General features: G+C 39.7%; 1 protein-coding gene across 1 annotated transcript in view; it reads right to left on the bottom strand.

The window, feature by feature from the left end:
- Window positions 1–7,393: 7,393 nt before the first annotated feature.
- ANXA5 (annexin A5) overlaps window positions 7,394–17,086 on the bottom strand; it is a 30,672-nt gene continuing 20,979 nt past the window's right edge. Inside the window, exons 9-13 of the mRNA XM_003899142.3 lie at window positions 12,330–12,423; window positions 11,316–11,411; window positions 9,354–9,412; window positions 9,005–9,127; window positions 7,394–7,925 (exon numbers count right to left, since the gene is read on the bottom strand). Of these exons, the coding sequence (XP_003899191.1) occupies window positions 7,866–7,925; window positions 9,005–9,127; window positions 9,354–9,412; window positions 11,316–11,411; window positions 12,330–12,423 (432 nt within the window). The 3' untranslated portion in view covers window positions 7,394–7,865. The remainder of the gene's footprint in view (window positions 7,926–9,004; window positions 9,128–9,353; window positions 9,413–11,315; window positions 11,412–12,329; window positions 12,424–17,086) is intronic.

Below are 17,086 nucleotides of genomic sequence, written 5' to 3'. Positions count from 1 at the left end.
CATCTTGAGTTAATTTTTGTATAAAGTGTAAGGAAGGGATCCAGTTTCAGCATTCTACATATGGCCAGCCAGTTTTCCCAGCACCATTTATTAAATATTAAATAGGGAATCCTTTCCCCATTGCTTGTTTTTGTCAGGTTTGCCACAGATCAGATAGTTGTAGATGTGTGGTGTTATTTCTGAGGCCTCTGTTCTGTTCCATTGGTCTATATATCTGTTTTGGTACCAGTACCATGCTGTTTTGGTTACTGTAGCCTTGTAGTATTGATGGAACGTATCTCAAAATAACAAGAGCTATTTATGACAAACCCACAGCCAATATCATACTGAATAGGCAAAAACTGGAAGCTTTCCCTTTGAAAACCGGCACAAAACAACGATGCCCTATCTCACCACTCCTATTCAATATAGTGTTGGAAGTTCTGACCAGAGCAATCAGGCAAGAGAAAAAAATAAACGGCAGTCAATTAGGAAAAGAGAAAATCAAATTGTCTCTGTTTGCAGATGATATGATTGTATATTTAGAAAACCCCATTGTATCAGCCCCAGATCTCCTTAAGCTGATAAGCAACTTCAGCAGTCTCAGGATACAAAATCAGTGTGCAAAAGTCACAAGCATTTCCATACACCAATAATAGACAAACAGAGAGCCAAATCATGAGTGAACTCCCATTCACAATTGCTACAAAGAAAATAAAATACGTAGGAATCCAACTTAGAAGAAATGTGAAGGACCTCTTCAAGAAGAACTACAAACCACTGCTCAGTGAAATGAAAGAGGACACAAACAAATGGAAGAACATTCCATGCTCATGGATAGGAAGAATGAATATTGTAAAAATGGTCATACTGCCCAAGGTAATTTATAGATTCAATGCTACCCCCATCAAGCTACCACTGACTTTCTTCACAGAATTGGGAAAAACTACTTTAAAGTTCATGTGGAACCAAAAAAGAGCCTGCATAGCCAAGACAATCCTAAGCAAAAAGAACAAAGCTGGAGGTATCATGTTACCTGATCACAACCCAATTCTTTAGAAAGAATTCTCCTGGCACTCTTACTTGTCTGTTTTTTCACATGAACTTCCAAAAATTTGCTCTGGGTATTTTAATGAGATCACATTAAATGTTTTGCTGAATTTAAGGAGAATTGACAATGTCACAATAATAACCTTATGCACACATCATTTCATAAATGCGGTGATGGGTAGAAAAATGCACAGAGCGCTATTGCTGGGTCAGAAGGTAAATACATTTATAGTTTGGGTAAATATTGCCAAACTGCCCTCCAGAGGGGTTATAACATTTTTTATTCCTACTGACCATCTGTGAGAATTCCTAGTTCACTATAGCTCGCCGTCACAACAACAATGTTCTCCAACTTTTGGATTTTTGACAATCTAATACGTGGAAAAAGAAATCTCAGTGTAATCTGAATTTGCACTTCCCTTATTAAGAGTTAAATCAAGCATCTTTTCATGCTTAAGGGCCATATTTCTTATTCTATGAACTGCCTATTCATCTCTTTTGCCCTTTTTTTAAACTATAGTACTGGTTTGGGTTTTTTCCCCTTTAAAAATGTAATATCTTAATTTAAAAATACTTTATTGCTAAAAAATGCTAACAATCATCTGAGCCTTCAGCAAGTCAGTCTTTTTGCTAGTGGAGGATCTTGCCTCGATGTTAATGGCTGCTGCTTAATCAGGACAGAGGTTGCTAAAAGTTGGGATACTGCAGCAATTTCTTAAAATAAGACAATAATGAAGTTTGCTGCATTGATTCTTTTTAACAAAAGATTTCTCTGAAGCAGACTTTTTTTTTCTAAGAGACAAGCTCTTGCTCTGTCACCCAGGCTGGAGGGCAGCAGCATGATCATAGCTTACTGTAGCCTCAAACTCTTAGGCCTCAGCCTCCCATGTAGCTGGAACTACAGGCATGCACCACCACACTAAGCTCATTATTTTTTCATTTCTTTTTTGAGAGACAGGATCTCCCTATGCTGCCTGGGCTGGTCTTGAACTCCTGGCCTCAAGCAGTCCTCCTGCCTCAGCCTCCTAAGTAGCTAAGCATAAGCCACAGTGTCTAGTAGTAGAGCTTTTTTCAAAATTGGAGTCAATCTTCTCAAACCCTATGGCTGCTTTATCAACTAAGTTTATGGAACATTCTAAATCCTTTGTTGTCATTTCAACAATGTTCACAGCATCTTCACCAGGAATAGTTTCCATCTTAAGAAACCAATTTCTTTGCTCATCCATAAGAAGCAACTCTTTGTCCATTCAAGTTTTATCATGACATTGCAGCAATTCAGTCACATCTTCAGGCTTCACTCCTACTTCTACTTCTCTTGCCATTTCCACCATGTTTGCAATTACTCTGTTCACTGAAGTCCTAAGCCCCTGAAAGTCATCCATGAGGTTTAGAATGAATTTCTTCCAAACTCCTGGTAATGCTGATATTTTTACCTCTGTTCATGAATCATGAATATTCTTAACGGCTGTATTAATCTGTTCCCACACTGCTATAAAGAAATGCCGGCCGGGCGCGGTGGCTCAAGCCTGTAATCCCAGCACTTTGGGAGGCCGAGACGGGCGGATCACGAGGTCAGGAGATCGAGACCATCCTGGCTAACACGGTGAAACCCCGTCTCCACTAAAAAATACAAAAAACTAGCCAGGCGAGGTGGCGGGCGCCTGTAGTCCCAGCTACTTGGGAGGCTGAGGCAGGAGAATGGTGTAAACCCGGGAGGCGGAGCTTGCAGTGAGCTGAGATCCGGCCACTGCACTCCAGCCCGGCACTCCAGCCCAGGCAACAGAGCGAGACTCCGTCTCAAAAAAAAAAAAAAAAAAGAAAGAAAGGAATGCCTAAGACTGGGTTTATGAAGAAAAGAAATTTAATTGACTCCGCAGTTCTACAGGCTGTACATTAAGCATGGCTGGGAGGCCTCAGGAAACTTACAATCATGGCAGAAGGTGAAGGCGAAGCAAGTACATCTTACCATGGTGGAGGAGGAGGAAGACAGAGTGACAGGGGAGGTGCTACACACTTGCAAACAACCAGATCTTGTGAGAACTCTATTATGAGACAACACTAGGGGGATGGTGCTAAACCATTAGAAACCACCCCCGTGATCCAGTTACTTCACACCACTCAGCACTTGGGATCACAATTCAACATGAGATTTGGGTGGGAATACAAAGCCAAACCGTATCAATGGCATCTAAAATGGCGAATCTTTTCCAGAATGTTTTCTATTTACTTTGACCAGATCCGTGAAAAGAATCACTATCTATGACAGTTATGCCCTTACAAAATACATTTTTTAATAAGACTTAAAAGTTGAAATTACTCCTTGATCTATGGGGTGCAGAATATATGTTGTGTTAGCAGGCATGAAAACAACATTCAGCTCCTTGTAAAGTTCCAACATTCACTCCTTAAGTGACAAGGTGTATTGTCAATGTACAGTAATATTTTGAAAAGGATTTTTTTTTTTTTTTCTGAGTAGTAGGTCTCAAAAGTGAGCTTAAAATATTTAGCAAGGCCGGGCGCGGTGGCTCAAGCCTGTAATCCCAGCACTTTGGGAGGCCGAGACGGGCGGATCACGAGGTCAGGAGATCGAGACCATCCTGGCTAACACAGTGAAACCCCGTCTCTACTAAAAATACAAAAACTTAGCCGGGCGAGGTGACGGGCGCCTGTAGTCCCAGCTACTCGGGAGGCTGAGGCAGGAGAATGGCGTTAACCCGGGAGGCGGAGCTTGCAGTGAGCTGAGATCCGGCCACTGCACTCCAGCCTGGGTGACAGAGCGAGACTCCATCTCAAAAAAAAAAAAAAAAAAAAAAAATATTTAGCAAACCATGCTATAAACAGATGTGCTATCATCCAGGCATTGTTGTACCATTTACAGAATGCAGGCAGAGTAGATTTAGCATGATTTTTAAGGGCCCTAGGATCCAGGGAATGGTAAATGAGCATTGGCTTCAGCTTAACATCATCAGCTGCATTGGCCCTTGAAGAGTCAGCCTGTTCTTTGAAGCTGAAGCCAGGCATTGATGTCTCCTCTCTAGCTATAAATCTTATCTTTTAATAGAAAGCTGTTTGTTTACATTAAAAATCTGTGGTTTACTGTAGCCTCCTTTATCAATTATCTTACCTAGGTCATCTGGAGAACTAGCTGCAGCTTCTACATCAGCACTTGCTGCTTCAATTTGCACTTTTCTACTATAGAGATGGCTTCTTTCCTTAAACCTCATGAACCAAAACTGCTCACTTCCAACTTTTCTCCTGCAGCTTCCTCACCTCTCAGCCTTCATAGAATTGAAAATTAGGATCTCCCTTTGATTTAAGGGAATGTTGTGGCTGGTTTGATCTTCTAACCAGACCACTCAAACTTTCTCTATGTCAGCAATACAGCTATTTCACTGTCTTAACCATTCATGTGTTCAATGGAGTAGCACTTTTAATTTTCTTCCAGAAAGAAAATTAAAATTTACATTTATTCACAATTTGGCTGTTTGGCACCAGTAGCCTAGCTTTCAGTCTGCCTTGGCTTTTGACATGCCTTCCTCACTAAGCTGAATCATTTCTAACTTTTGATTTAAAGTAAGAGATGTGTGAGTCTCCTCCTTTCATTTGAACACTCAGAGGCCACTGCAGGGTTATTAATTGACCTAATTTCAATATTGTTTTCTCTCAGGGAATAGAAAGGATCAGAGAGAGAGAGAGAGAGAGAGGAACAGCCAGTCAGTGGAGTAGTCAGAACTCACATATTTATCAGTGAAGCCCACTGTCTTAAATGGGCATGGTTCATAGCACCTTCATTATGATAGTAACACTGAAGATCACTGAACACAGACCACCATTAGATACATAATAATGAAAATTTAAAATATTGCAAGGATTACCAAAATGTGACAAACAGATAAAGAGTGAGCACATGCTATTGGAAAAATGGTGCTGATACACTGACTGTATGCAGGGTTGCCACAAACTTACAATTTGTTTTAAAGAAAGTTTTTTTTAATTACTTGCAAAGTGCAATAAAACAAGGTGTGGCAGCATGTACTAAGGAGATTAGATCTTTGTTGTATGAACTGTCAATGTTTTCCCCAGTTTTTCATTTGTCCTTTAAATTTTCTTGGTGGTGATTTTCCCTCCCTCCCTCCCTCCCTCCCTCCCTTCCTTCCTTCTTTCCTTCCCTTTCCTCTTTCCCTCCTTCCCTCCTTCCAGGCTCACTGCAACCTTGTGCTCCTGTGCTCAAACCATTCTCTCACCTCAGCCTCCCAAGTAGCTGGGACCAGAGGCGTGTGCCACATCCAGCTAATTTTTTGTTTGGTTTTTTAAAAAATAAAAATGGTGTTTTGCCATGTTGTCCATGCTGGTCTCAAACTCCTGTGCTCAAGCAATGCACCCACCTTGGCCTCCCAAAGTGCTGGAATTACAGGCATGAGCCACTATGCCTGGCCTTCCTTCCTTCTTCATGTAGTTTTTGATTTTTAGGAAATCAAAAATAATTATCTTTTTTCTTATAGCTTCTGGATTTGGGGTGAAAGGCCTCCCACTTCAAGATCATTACGGCAGACATGGAACTGCACCACTCAGATCCCCTTTCAAGAAAAGACTCATTTCCAAGCTGTGAAAAATGTGGGTTGCTGACAGCCTCCAATTCTTAATCTCCTTCAAGTTTTGCCTCAGCTTTCCAGCCAACACAAGCCCTTCTCCAGAAGACACTTAGCCAATAATTGAGTAAGTTGGTGGCACAGGGCCCAGGCACTTCTGTCTCACACAGGGCTTTTGCAAGAAATCTTTGCCTCAGAGTTCCACGATACTGGCAGAGATTTGGTCAGGTCTGCAGTGTAGTCAGATGACACCCCTTGCCCAATCCTGCCTCTTGCCTGTTCCATTCAATAAACCTGTTGCATCCCTAACTCCATCTCAGCATCTGCTTCCCAGAGAATCTAAAAGGCACAGGTATGATGAAATCCCTCCATGCTTCTTCCTCATATAAGTTTTAAATGTTTCATTTTGAGAGTTACCTGATATATGAGGTACAGAACCAGCCTTATATTTTCCTAGATGGCTCCCCGACTGTCTTCACACCATTTGTTAGAAAAAGAATGCTATCTTCACCCAGCAAATTAAGGCCTACCTTTAACATATACTAAATTTCCAAATGATTTGTTTCCATATCTGAACTTGCTGTTTTGTCTGTCTGTTCATGCCACAGTATTACTGTTTCAGCTATTTGGGATATATAGTCTAATTTGTGTAAAGAATAGTGCTCCCTCACTACTCTCTTAAGTTTTACTAACAATCCTTCCTTTTTTGCATGATGTTTAGAATCAGCTTATCTAATTCCACAAAAACTTGTCTCCTAATAAACTCACAGAAAGAGCTGGGAAGAAGGTCACTAAGTAGATAAATATAGCAAATGTTTTTTGTGGGTTTTACTATGTTATTAATAAATTTTCAGATCCAGACCTACAGAAAATATAGCAAATGTTAAAGCTCACTGGTGGATTTCTCTTAAAGTGTGACTAACAAATAATCCAGGGCATAGTTAAAGCGAGTGGCCTATTTTCAGTAACAGAACAGAACTCTTTGAAACATATCATCTTCTATATGAAAAGTATAAGCAACTGATTCTCAACTTGCCTCTGCATCAAAATTGCCTGAGGCCTCTCAAAAAAAAAAAAAAAAATCCAATGTCATGTGTACACATACACGGTTTTTAAGATTCCCCTGGTTATTCTGATGAGCATCAACAGTTGTGAAAAGAATATTATCACTATTTTAAAGTTTTCAAAGGAAGATTAGTTCATTTTATTTTAAAAATCTTATTAATGGCAATTACTTTGCTTTAAAAAAAAATGCATCCAGAAGGGCATAAGTACAAAAAGAAAAATGATACCAACTGAATAGCAGTTTGAAAACAGAAAACTGAAAGGTAAATATTAGAAGAGATTGATAAACTGCTTCTTTCTAGAAGAAATTATTGTCTTTTTTATTTATCTCAAAGAAAGTGACAGACGGTAAATGGGAGGGAAGTTCACGACAGGAAAGAGGAAAGAGAAAGGCAGTACTCTGAATTTTTGCATTAACTTTTATAATTAGCTTTTCTACTAAGCAAGTAGCACCACAAGCATTGCTTTAATAGATGCGTAAATAAACATGGTGCAAATAAACCAGAGACCCCTTCAATCTTTCCTATATTTAGGAAAAATCATATACTATGAAGGAAATTCAGTCCATGGTGTTGCATTTCTTATTGCCCAAAAGACCAACTGTAAATTCAGTTCTCAACTAACACCACTGTCAATTATTAGCTTAAAAAGAGATATCATTGTTAAATAGATAAATTTAACAATAAATCTAAACACGCATGTACACATAATTCAGGGGGACAGAAATGTTTATTTTTCATTAATCTTTTGAATACAATCACCATAATTTTACAGGTTTAGTTTAGCTGTGAACTTGGACTAATAACATTTCCAAGAGTTCACAATTTCATGGCTAAGCTTCTGATTAAGGTATCATGGTTACAAATGTAATATAAATGAAGTTTTTAAAAAAGGCTAAAAGCAATCTGGCCTCTTAAAGAAAAATATATAAATGGAAAATGGCCAGGCATTAAACTTAGTAACATAAGTATACTTAAGTACTAGAGCAGTCAAAGAGATCTCCACCAGAGATCAGAAGGAAGCACCACTATTTTCTTCTATGATGCGTATGTGTTGGTCGTGAGCATGCTAGTATGAATAAGGCAATGTGTCAAGCCCTGGCATACAAATGCAGCTAGAGGTGCTGAAGGAAGGCAGTGGGGCAGCAGAGGCACACAGCAGGGAGCTCTTCCCCGTGACACATTAGTCTTCTCCTCCACAGAGCAGCAGAAGAGCTTTCTTATAGTCCCCAGATGTATCTCCCTGAAACCAAATGTATTGCATTAACCTCCATGACTCACAGAAGCCATAGAAAATTTTAAAACTAACAAATAACTGGCAACAAATTTTATTTATAAGATTCTTCTCCCAAGTGGGTAATCTCTGTGACTTTCGCATCAGGAATGTTAGGCAGGGAGTTTCCTACCAATGTAACCTCAGACACTCAGCATTCCCTCTGGTAACACAAAGAACAGGGAAACTTTAACAACTATAGTTAAATCAAGCCTTCTAAACAGAATAGTCTCTATCACTTAGTATATATCAACTAACACGGGCAGTGCTAGGGCTGCAGGGCTGTCGTGGCTCTCCCTCTGAGACAGAAGGGCAGGACACGCTTTGCATCTGCTTGTCTCACATGCAGACACGCATGATAAATTAATGTTTCAAGCTAAAAGTGCATGGGTAAACTCTCTAGTGTCCTTTGGGCCAGCCACACCACACACATGCTAAACTAAAAGCTTCTGCTCAATTGAAATCTTGCTTTGCACATGGTCCACATCAACCTTTATCAGAAGAAAAAAAAAAGTCAAAAGACCTTAAGCTAAATGTAATTATAGGCCACAGAGCACCTTGTTTTAAAAAGAACAAAAATGATACTAATACCTAGGGGCTCCTTACTTACTCCCAATATGACCTGGTTGGCTCTTTCCTGAATTAGAAACCAGCATCAGAGATAAGGTGATAAAAGACGATAAAGAAAGGAAAAGCTGATATGAAATAAAAGAAGGACTAATAAGGACAGCTGGAACTGGTAAAAGACAGAAAGAACACATTATTATCATAGGCAAGAGGTTTGGTTTGTTGAGTCATCTGTCACCACTACTAAATAATGCTTCTAAGTTCACCAAGAGCCTCAGCCACATCAACACCCATGCTTTCACTTAGGAGCCATCATCTCTACTTCAGGAAACATTATGCTACACTTTTTAACTCATTGCTCTAATCATGCCACTAAAATTTTAAACTTAACACAAGAATCAGGTTCTCCCATTCTTGTCTTTCATGCAACATACCGGTCTGCTTTGGATTACCAAACATAATTTAAAGAAAGGTTCTATTACCTTAATCATGGAATAAAGAGAGGTGGCAAAATTCTTCCTAAACTCCTTCCTGATGTTAAGCAGATCAATCTCACTCCTGGATACCATGACTCTGATGAGGGTATGATCATCTGTCCCAGCTCCCTTTAAAAAAATAGAAAGAGAGAGGCACAATGCTTAAAAACTTCAAACATAGGATCAAACGCTCCCAGGTGCGGATGAATCAATAAGGTATAACAATTTAGTAGAACTGGGTAGAATGTTATAAGAAGAGAAAAATTCCCAAGGTCTATCATCTAAAACATAAGCAAAAATGAAGAATAATAATTACAGAAATGTATTAGATAGAAGGTTCATGGTATCCACTTACCTTCATAGCATAATAGAGGGTCTCTGCAAGGTAGGCAGGGATACTTCGAATAGATTTCACTAAGAAAATAAACAGTACAATGGTCAAATGCTATTCTGATATGAAAAGGATTAAGTAATTAAAAATCAAGTGCTGCTTCCTGCATTTATAGCTCTACTTGTATAAAAACACAAAAGTACCAGAGGCTAAAGAGCTGTAAGCTTATCTAACGTCCTCACTCACCAAATATTTTCTTAGACACTGGCTTGGGTTTTCCTTGGAGTTCTGAGGTCTGCATAGAAAGGCATGGAGAATAAGGGCACACGTTTTTTCTATGCCCCTTTGCTCTGTGAGGACTTTCTGGATACTGCAGTTTGGGCAGCCTGGATTGTTATAATACCACATATTTTTCACCACCAATAAATTATACAAACCCCTTGGAAGTTTTCATTCCAAGACATTCAAGCAAGTAATACAAGATTACTATGCTATCTAATTTTTTAAAACTCTTGTGCGATCTTCCTATACTCTCTACATATTCTTTTTCTTTTTCTTTTTTTTTTTTTCTTTTTGAGACGGAGTCTGGCTCTGTCGCCCAGGCTGGAGTACAGTGGTGCGATCTCGGCTCACTGCAAGCTCCGCCTCCAGGTTCACGCTATTCTCCTGCCTCAGCCTCTCGAGTAGCTGGGACTACAGGCTCCCACCACTATGCCCGACTAATTTTTTGTATTTTTAGTAGAGACGGGGTTTCACCGTGTTAGCTAGGATGGTCTCGATCTCCTGACCTCATGATCCACCCGCCTCGGCCTCCCAAAGTACTGGGATTACAGGCGTGAGCCACCATGCCCGGCAATTTGTATGTGGATTCTAATTATGAAGGACTTGTCTAAAAGTTTTCTAGTAAAAGTTCATTAACTGCATACTCAAGTGAAAGGCTACTTTTAGAGCTGGTTCATGCACATCTTTATTTTTTTTTTTTTTTTTTTTTGAGACGGAGTCTCGCTGTGTCTCCCAGGCTGGAGTGCAGTGGCGTGATCTCGGCTCACTGCAAGCTCCGCCTCCCGGGTTCACGCCATTCTCCCGCCTCAGCCTCCCAAGTAGCTGAGACTACAGGCGCCCGCCACCACGCCCGGCTAGTTTTTTGTATTTTTAGTAGAGACGGGGTTTCACCATGTTAGCCAGGATAGTCTCGATCTCCTGACCTCGTGATCCACCCGCCTCGGCCTCCCAAAGTGCTGGGATTACAGGCTTGAGCCACCGCGCCCGGCCTCATGCACATCTTTAAAAGCTTATTCTCCTGAAGACAAAGAGCACCAAAGTGTGAGCTCAATGCCAAATACTCGGAACAAACAGCAGACAGAGGCTCACTGCAGACCCATATGAAAAAAGGACTAGAGGAGACTCACAAATTAGATTCACCCTAGTTTTGGAGAGTATATAATGCTGCAATTAACTGCACAGATTCAGTTCTCCAATTTTTCCAGATTATTCTGAATATTTAATTAAAATAAAACTAAATTATTTAATTTGAAAACAACCATCATCACATCTTCTATTACATCAAAGATATTCTTCTTTTCTAAACCAGATGACAATTTCTTAGTCTGCCTCAAAGCTGAGAGGACAATATTCAAAAGAATTCTAAAATTCCACAGGTATCAGAAATAATGTTTACAACCCTCTGAGATAATGTCCACGACATTTCAGGTTCTTCAAGAAATAATATTTTTAATGCAGCTTCAAAACGATTTTTAAACAATTATCTTAGTATTTCCATAGGATTTAGATGAACTAACCAGACAATCCTGTATTTCTAACATCAAAATAAATTTCTGAATTGGAAATTTATGAGTTTGCTTCCCCTAAATATCATCTCAAACTCTTCCTTTCACACCTAGGTGGTTATTTTCAGATGCAGCCTCAATCGAATAAAATACTCTAGCTCTTATCACCAAAAATACGAATACATTGTAAATCACCTACCGACAGCAAGGAGTAGTTGCTCCAAATTGCCAGAAGTCTCCCGGTCAATGGTTTCCTCAATTTGAAATCCTGATATAGTCATGTACTTGTCAAACACTAGAAAAAATAAAAATGATTTCCTAATCACATAAGGATCACTCTTTCCAGAAAGAAGATACCTACTCTGATTAGGTAGTGTCCTACTGAACACTAATCTCCCATTCTTCCTTGCTGACAGAACCTTGTGCTCAGAGCCTCAATGTGCCAAGCCCTAAGCAATGGATTGCAGGTGTACTTTGTTCACTGATTTCCCAGTCCCCTTACTAGTTACAGCCAATGAGACTTAAAGGTAAATCCACTAGAGGGGATGCTGAGAAATCTCCTCACTTATAAAAAGTGATACACAGATATGACTGGTTTACCCTTTCCTTTCCTTCCTGCTGTGAAATGGTTAAGTTTGGAGCTAGAGCAGACATCTTGTGATAATGAAGAAATGAATACGAGAAAGAAAACCAAAACACTAGGGATAATGGAACAAAAAAAAAAAAAAACACAGAAAGATCTGAAAGATCTCAGGTCCCGCCAAATCAACCATGGAATCCCACCTCTGGAAAAAAAGCCTGATTTTTCAAGCCACTGTTAGGGTTCTCTGTCACTTACACTAAATTCATTCCCAACTGATACCACAAGTGCTGATGACTATCCAGAGATGAGGTCATGGGTACCAATCTCTAGGAGGAAATATGTGTAGTGAGCCACTACCCAGTGATGTGTGACTATGGGAAGAACAATCTAGAGATCTGACCTCCCTTGCCATCCTCTAGTAGTGAAGGGTGGACTAAGGAGCTCTAGTTTGTAAAAGCTACAACAGCAGCAAAGACAATGTGAGATTTCTCCATGTCACCAAAAGGAAGAAATACAAAAAACTGATTCATTCACTAAGTCCCTGCTATGAGGAAGTATTCTGTCACACCGGCTCATGCACTTTCCAAATTTACCAATGTAACTGCCCTATACAGATTTTTTTTCACTCACCCTTTCTCAAATGGGACACACTTCGTGTTCCAAAGATGGTAATAAACTTTTCTTCATCTGTCCCCCATTTAAGTTCTCCAGCCTGAAATAAAGCCTGCAAAAATTTCAAACTCAATTAATAAATTGTTCCTCCATCTCATTTCCAGGTTCTTAATCACACTTGTTTTTTACTCCCTGAATTTTAACTCACTTAATTCATCATATTGTATTAATAGTTTTCATTTCTAATGTTTCCTATGCTGAAACTCAGCTGAGTTTGGAGCAACTTTGGAGCTTGCCACTGAACTGTGCCACAGAAGATTCATGGGTCCAAGCAACAGAGCACAGCAATGGTGCAAGGTTACATGTTCCCAAAATGTCTGCCATAACCTCCGATCTTTCAGAAGCAACAATATGGGTCAGGAGACAGTTATGATTACCTCACTGTTGATACATCCATTTACAGACTGGGAAAGGATTTAACTGGAAGCTACGTTGTCTGCCTTTTCTGTTTTGCTTGTTCAATAGCACTTGATTAAGAGTACACTTCATATTTTATCTTTACAACTGAGATTTAACCAAGGCTAGTATAAAATGTTTTCATATTTCCAAAGATCACAATAAATTTTTAAAAGGTTGTGGGTATAGCACAGTGCCTGGCATATAGAAGCACTCAATAAATAGTGGTTGAATAGTTTGAATGCCCATACTTCCCTTTCGACATGGAAAAAAAATATATGCTTTCTTGTGTTCATATAACTGCCTAAAAAAATAAGCTTATATACAAACAGCAACATTTACTCTGAATTCACTTATTGAGAGGTGAATAATTTATGAAAATCCAAAGAATCAATCTTTATAATGACTGTACTATCTTTTTATTCATTTCAAACTAAGTATACATATTAAAGTAAGATGAATGCAATTTGCTGAGGCTGCTACTTGCAGTTGGCCTTATGCCCACAAGCAGCAATCCAAATAAAGACAGGAAGTGATAATAACAGGTTTGATATAGAAGGTTTGATCATGGTATGTTTAAAAATGTAGATTATGGTGGTAAAGATCTACTTTTTATTATATTTCTGGAGAATAAGAAAAAAAATGAGACTCACATATCTTTATGCTCAATTTTAAAATTAATTATTTTAATGATAAAAATGAATAATACCAATTCTGGCCATGTGAACATGCTCTTCAAACCTGAAAAGATACTAACTCTGAAAGTCATGTATGTATCTACACTTTAGAACCATATCATAATGACATAGACCTTTCTTAAAATAACTTTTAAAATCTAATTACAAAAACAACACAGGTTCATTGAGAAATTTTGTAAAACTAAGAAAAAACAAAAATAAGAAAATAAAAGTTACAGGCTAAGTATGGTGGCTCATGCCTGTAATCCCAGCACTTTGGGATGCTGAGGTGGGTGGATCGCTTGAGCCCAGGAGTTCGAGACCAGCCTTGGCATGGCAAAACCCTGTCTATACTAAAAATACAAAAATTATCTGGGCACGGTGGTGGATGCCTGTAATCCCAGCTACCCAGGAGGTTGAGGCAGGAGAATTGCTTGAACCCGGGAGGCTGAGGCAGGAGAATCGCTTGAACCCAGGAGGCAGAGGTTGCAGTGAGCCTAGATCATGGCACTGCACTGCAGCCTGGGCGACAAGAGCAAGAAGGAAAGGAAAGGGGAAGGGGGGGAGGGGAGGGGAGGGGAAGGCAGGGAAGGGGGAAGGGGAAAGGGGAAAGGGGAAAGGGAAAGGAAAGAAAAGTTGCTATTAATATCAACATCCTGAGGGTGCTAGTTACTACTTCTGGTATGTTTCCACATGTAGATAAAATATACAAATATATTAACACCTAAATGGGTGACGGACTCATCTTGTACAATATCACAGACATTGATGCACATATTTCTTATCAACTGTTTTAAATGTCTAGAAATTTTCTCTAGTAGGTACAGGAGTTAAGCCTGTTATATGGGAATAATTGGTGAGATGTCAGTTACTTTTACCATAATCTTTTAATTTTATTAGGAGAATTATGTTTGGGATCAGTATCTATTGTGAAACTATTATTAAGTAATCATATGCAATAATGATGGCTTCTTCATGTAAAACAATGCTATTTAACAGTTGTGTTTTAGTGTAAGTATCCTTTCTTCTAAATGAGGATGCCCAATATTCATGGATCCGTCTGGATGAGGGACCCTTATACCCCTTCCCTAAGCTTTATGGTACAGCCTAAGTACAGTTTGATGAGCCCTGGTTCAGTGCAAAGGATGAGGTTTTGGAGTCAAAACAGATATGGTCTATCTGCGAGATTTCAGATGAACTACTTAATCTCCTCTTCAGCCTCAGTGTATACAGTCATTAATGGAAATTATATAACTTACATAATGCATTGGACAGGGTCTGGTAATCAGTAGCAAGTGCCCAGTAAACTGATTACTTCTCCTTCTCCCTCTTTCCTCTAAGAGTTCAACTCTCCCTCCAGAGAAAGCATAAAACAAGGATTTATCGGGGAAGAAGGTAAAATCTGTTTTAATGTATTAAAAATATTAAATCAGTTTAACACATTAAAAATGTTAAAAAGTGGATTATCTACAAAATGTTCGGTTCCAAGTGAATGACTCCATGGCTTATCAAATCTCTCAAATAACTGAAATCCTCTTAGTGCCAGGTATCAGTAGAGACAAAAATGCAAACACTTATAAAAGGGCCCTTTAGCCGTCTCAGCTTACTCTCAAGAAATCTCAAATTCTCACTAGTGATAACAGCCCGGCTGCCCTTGCTATGAGGTACAAGTTGGTGTGTTCCTTTTTATAATGCTGAAAGATTGTTTTCAACAGGTTTATTAATTAATAATAATACATTTTAAAGAATCAAAAACTAATAGCCAGCATAACATGTTCTGTGTTACTCCTGGTCACTGGAAGGCTAAGAAAAGCTTGGATTCCATTCAACGGATATTTTAAAGTAACTCCATAAAGCAGTTTTCACATGTACAGTCTCACATGTACTCTCAGGGTTCTGAATGGTTATAACCACTGCATGACAGGTAAGTGTCACCTATACAGCCTCAGTAATCAAAGGACCAAGGATGCAGGCATTACCTGAGAGCGTGTTCAAAATCCAGACTCCCAGCCCCTGCCCAGACCCACAGAATCAGAATCTGTGTTCAAAATCCAGACTCCCAGCCCCTGCCCAGACCCACAGAATCAGAATCTGCAATTAAAGGTCCCCAGGTACTCCGCATGCCCACGAAAGTTTGAACAGCAGTGCTATCCAGTAAGTGCTCCAAGGAGAGAAATCAATGAAAACAAGGTTAAAATGTAGTTTTCCCCTCAGAAGCCTCATGCTGCAGCAATGCTCTCATTACACCACCGACTATCTGGGAAATCTGCCCTCTGCTTGCTAATGCAGGCCTCACTGCAGACATCTGAGAGGACTAGAGTTAGTTTCTTACACTGTGACCCTGAAAAGCTCCCAGAACTCCTATTCTACTCTTGACAGTAGGAATGACAGAAACAGCACTATCTTCTAGCAAAGCCACAAACAATGCTTAGAAAGCGGTACGATCACCACCTCAGTACCAAAGCCCCTAACAGGAGTACAACTCTGTAGGGTTTCTCCAGCCCTCTCCGCGAAAGAAGGTGGAGTTAAGCTAGATCTGTGCTTGAAGTTGATATTTAATAAGCCCTTTAATGATAGAGAAAATCAGAGAAGGTACTAATATTCAAGAACACTGAATATCTCGTAGTGAAATATTCTTATAGTGAAATATTAATATTCAAGAACACTGACTATCTTCTAGGGAAAGAGAAAGAGCTTTGGAGTCAGACAGGCCTCGTTAGGAATTCCAACTCCACTGCTATTCAGTGGAAGCCATGGGCTTGTTTCTTTATCCATAAAAGGGAAACTGCCCCTCTCTGGTAGAGTTATGTGCTCATTCATTCATCAGTTATTTACTGAGCACCTACTCTATGCCAGAAGCTGAGGACACAATTGAACTGACAGCTCAGGGTGCCCAGGAAGGCAGTCAAGTAAATAGGTGGCTTCCAGAGAAGGTGGAAAGAACTGTGACAGGAAGCCTGGTGGGGGGGGGGGGGGGGGGGGCTACGGTTTTCCCTGTGAGGGGCACCTAACTCTAAAATATCTAAGCTGAAGAGTGACTCTTGAAGAGGACTCAGGTGAAGAGGGGTGGGAGGGGCAAGAGGGCACAGAGATCAAGTGAGAGAGGCTGGAGGCATAAGTAAACAAGACACAGATAACAAAGGAGCTTGTAACCCATTCAGGAACCCGGACTTTATCCTGAGGACAAAGGAACCACCAGAGAGTCTGAAGGTTATAATCAGGGGCTGGACACAATCGGCTTGGATTTTCTTAGAGTGAAGCAAGAGTCAAATACTGCACAGAGAGCCCTCAGTAAACATTCAGTTCTTTTTTTCTCTCCAGCTAGACAGATATGACAGCATTCTGAAACCATTATAAAATCACCCTACCCAAAAGAATAACCTCTCTCCTCTTTCCTGTTAGCAAAGTGAGATTGCACATCCATGGGTTGTTCCACTGGAGGAGTGAATATGGCTCTTCCTTTTTCAATGATACATGACAAACAACCAAGAATTGTGTATTCTCTTAATTGAAACATGTGACCAGAAAGAGGTCTATGATTGGTGGTTCTAGGAACCCAAGTAATTCCTTTATTACCAATTTCCAGTTTTCAACTCTCATGTTTCAAATTTCCTTTCCTATACTTTAATAACTGTTTTATTA

Source organism: Papio anubis, chromosome 3 (assembly GCF_008728515.1).
Source record: "Papio anubis isolate 15944 chromosome 3, Panubis1.0, whole genome shotgun sequence".
Classification (NCBI taxonomy): Eukaryota; Metazoa; Chordata; class Mammalia; order Primates; family Cercopithecidae; genus Papio; species Papio anubis.
This window is presented reverse-complemented; position numbering and strand designations above follow the sequence as displayed.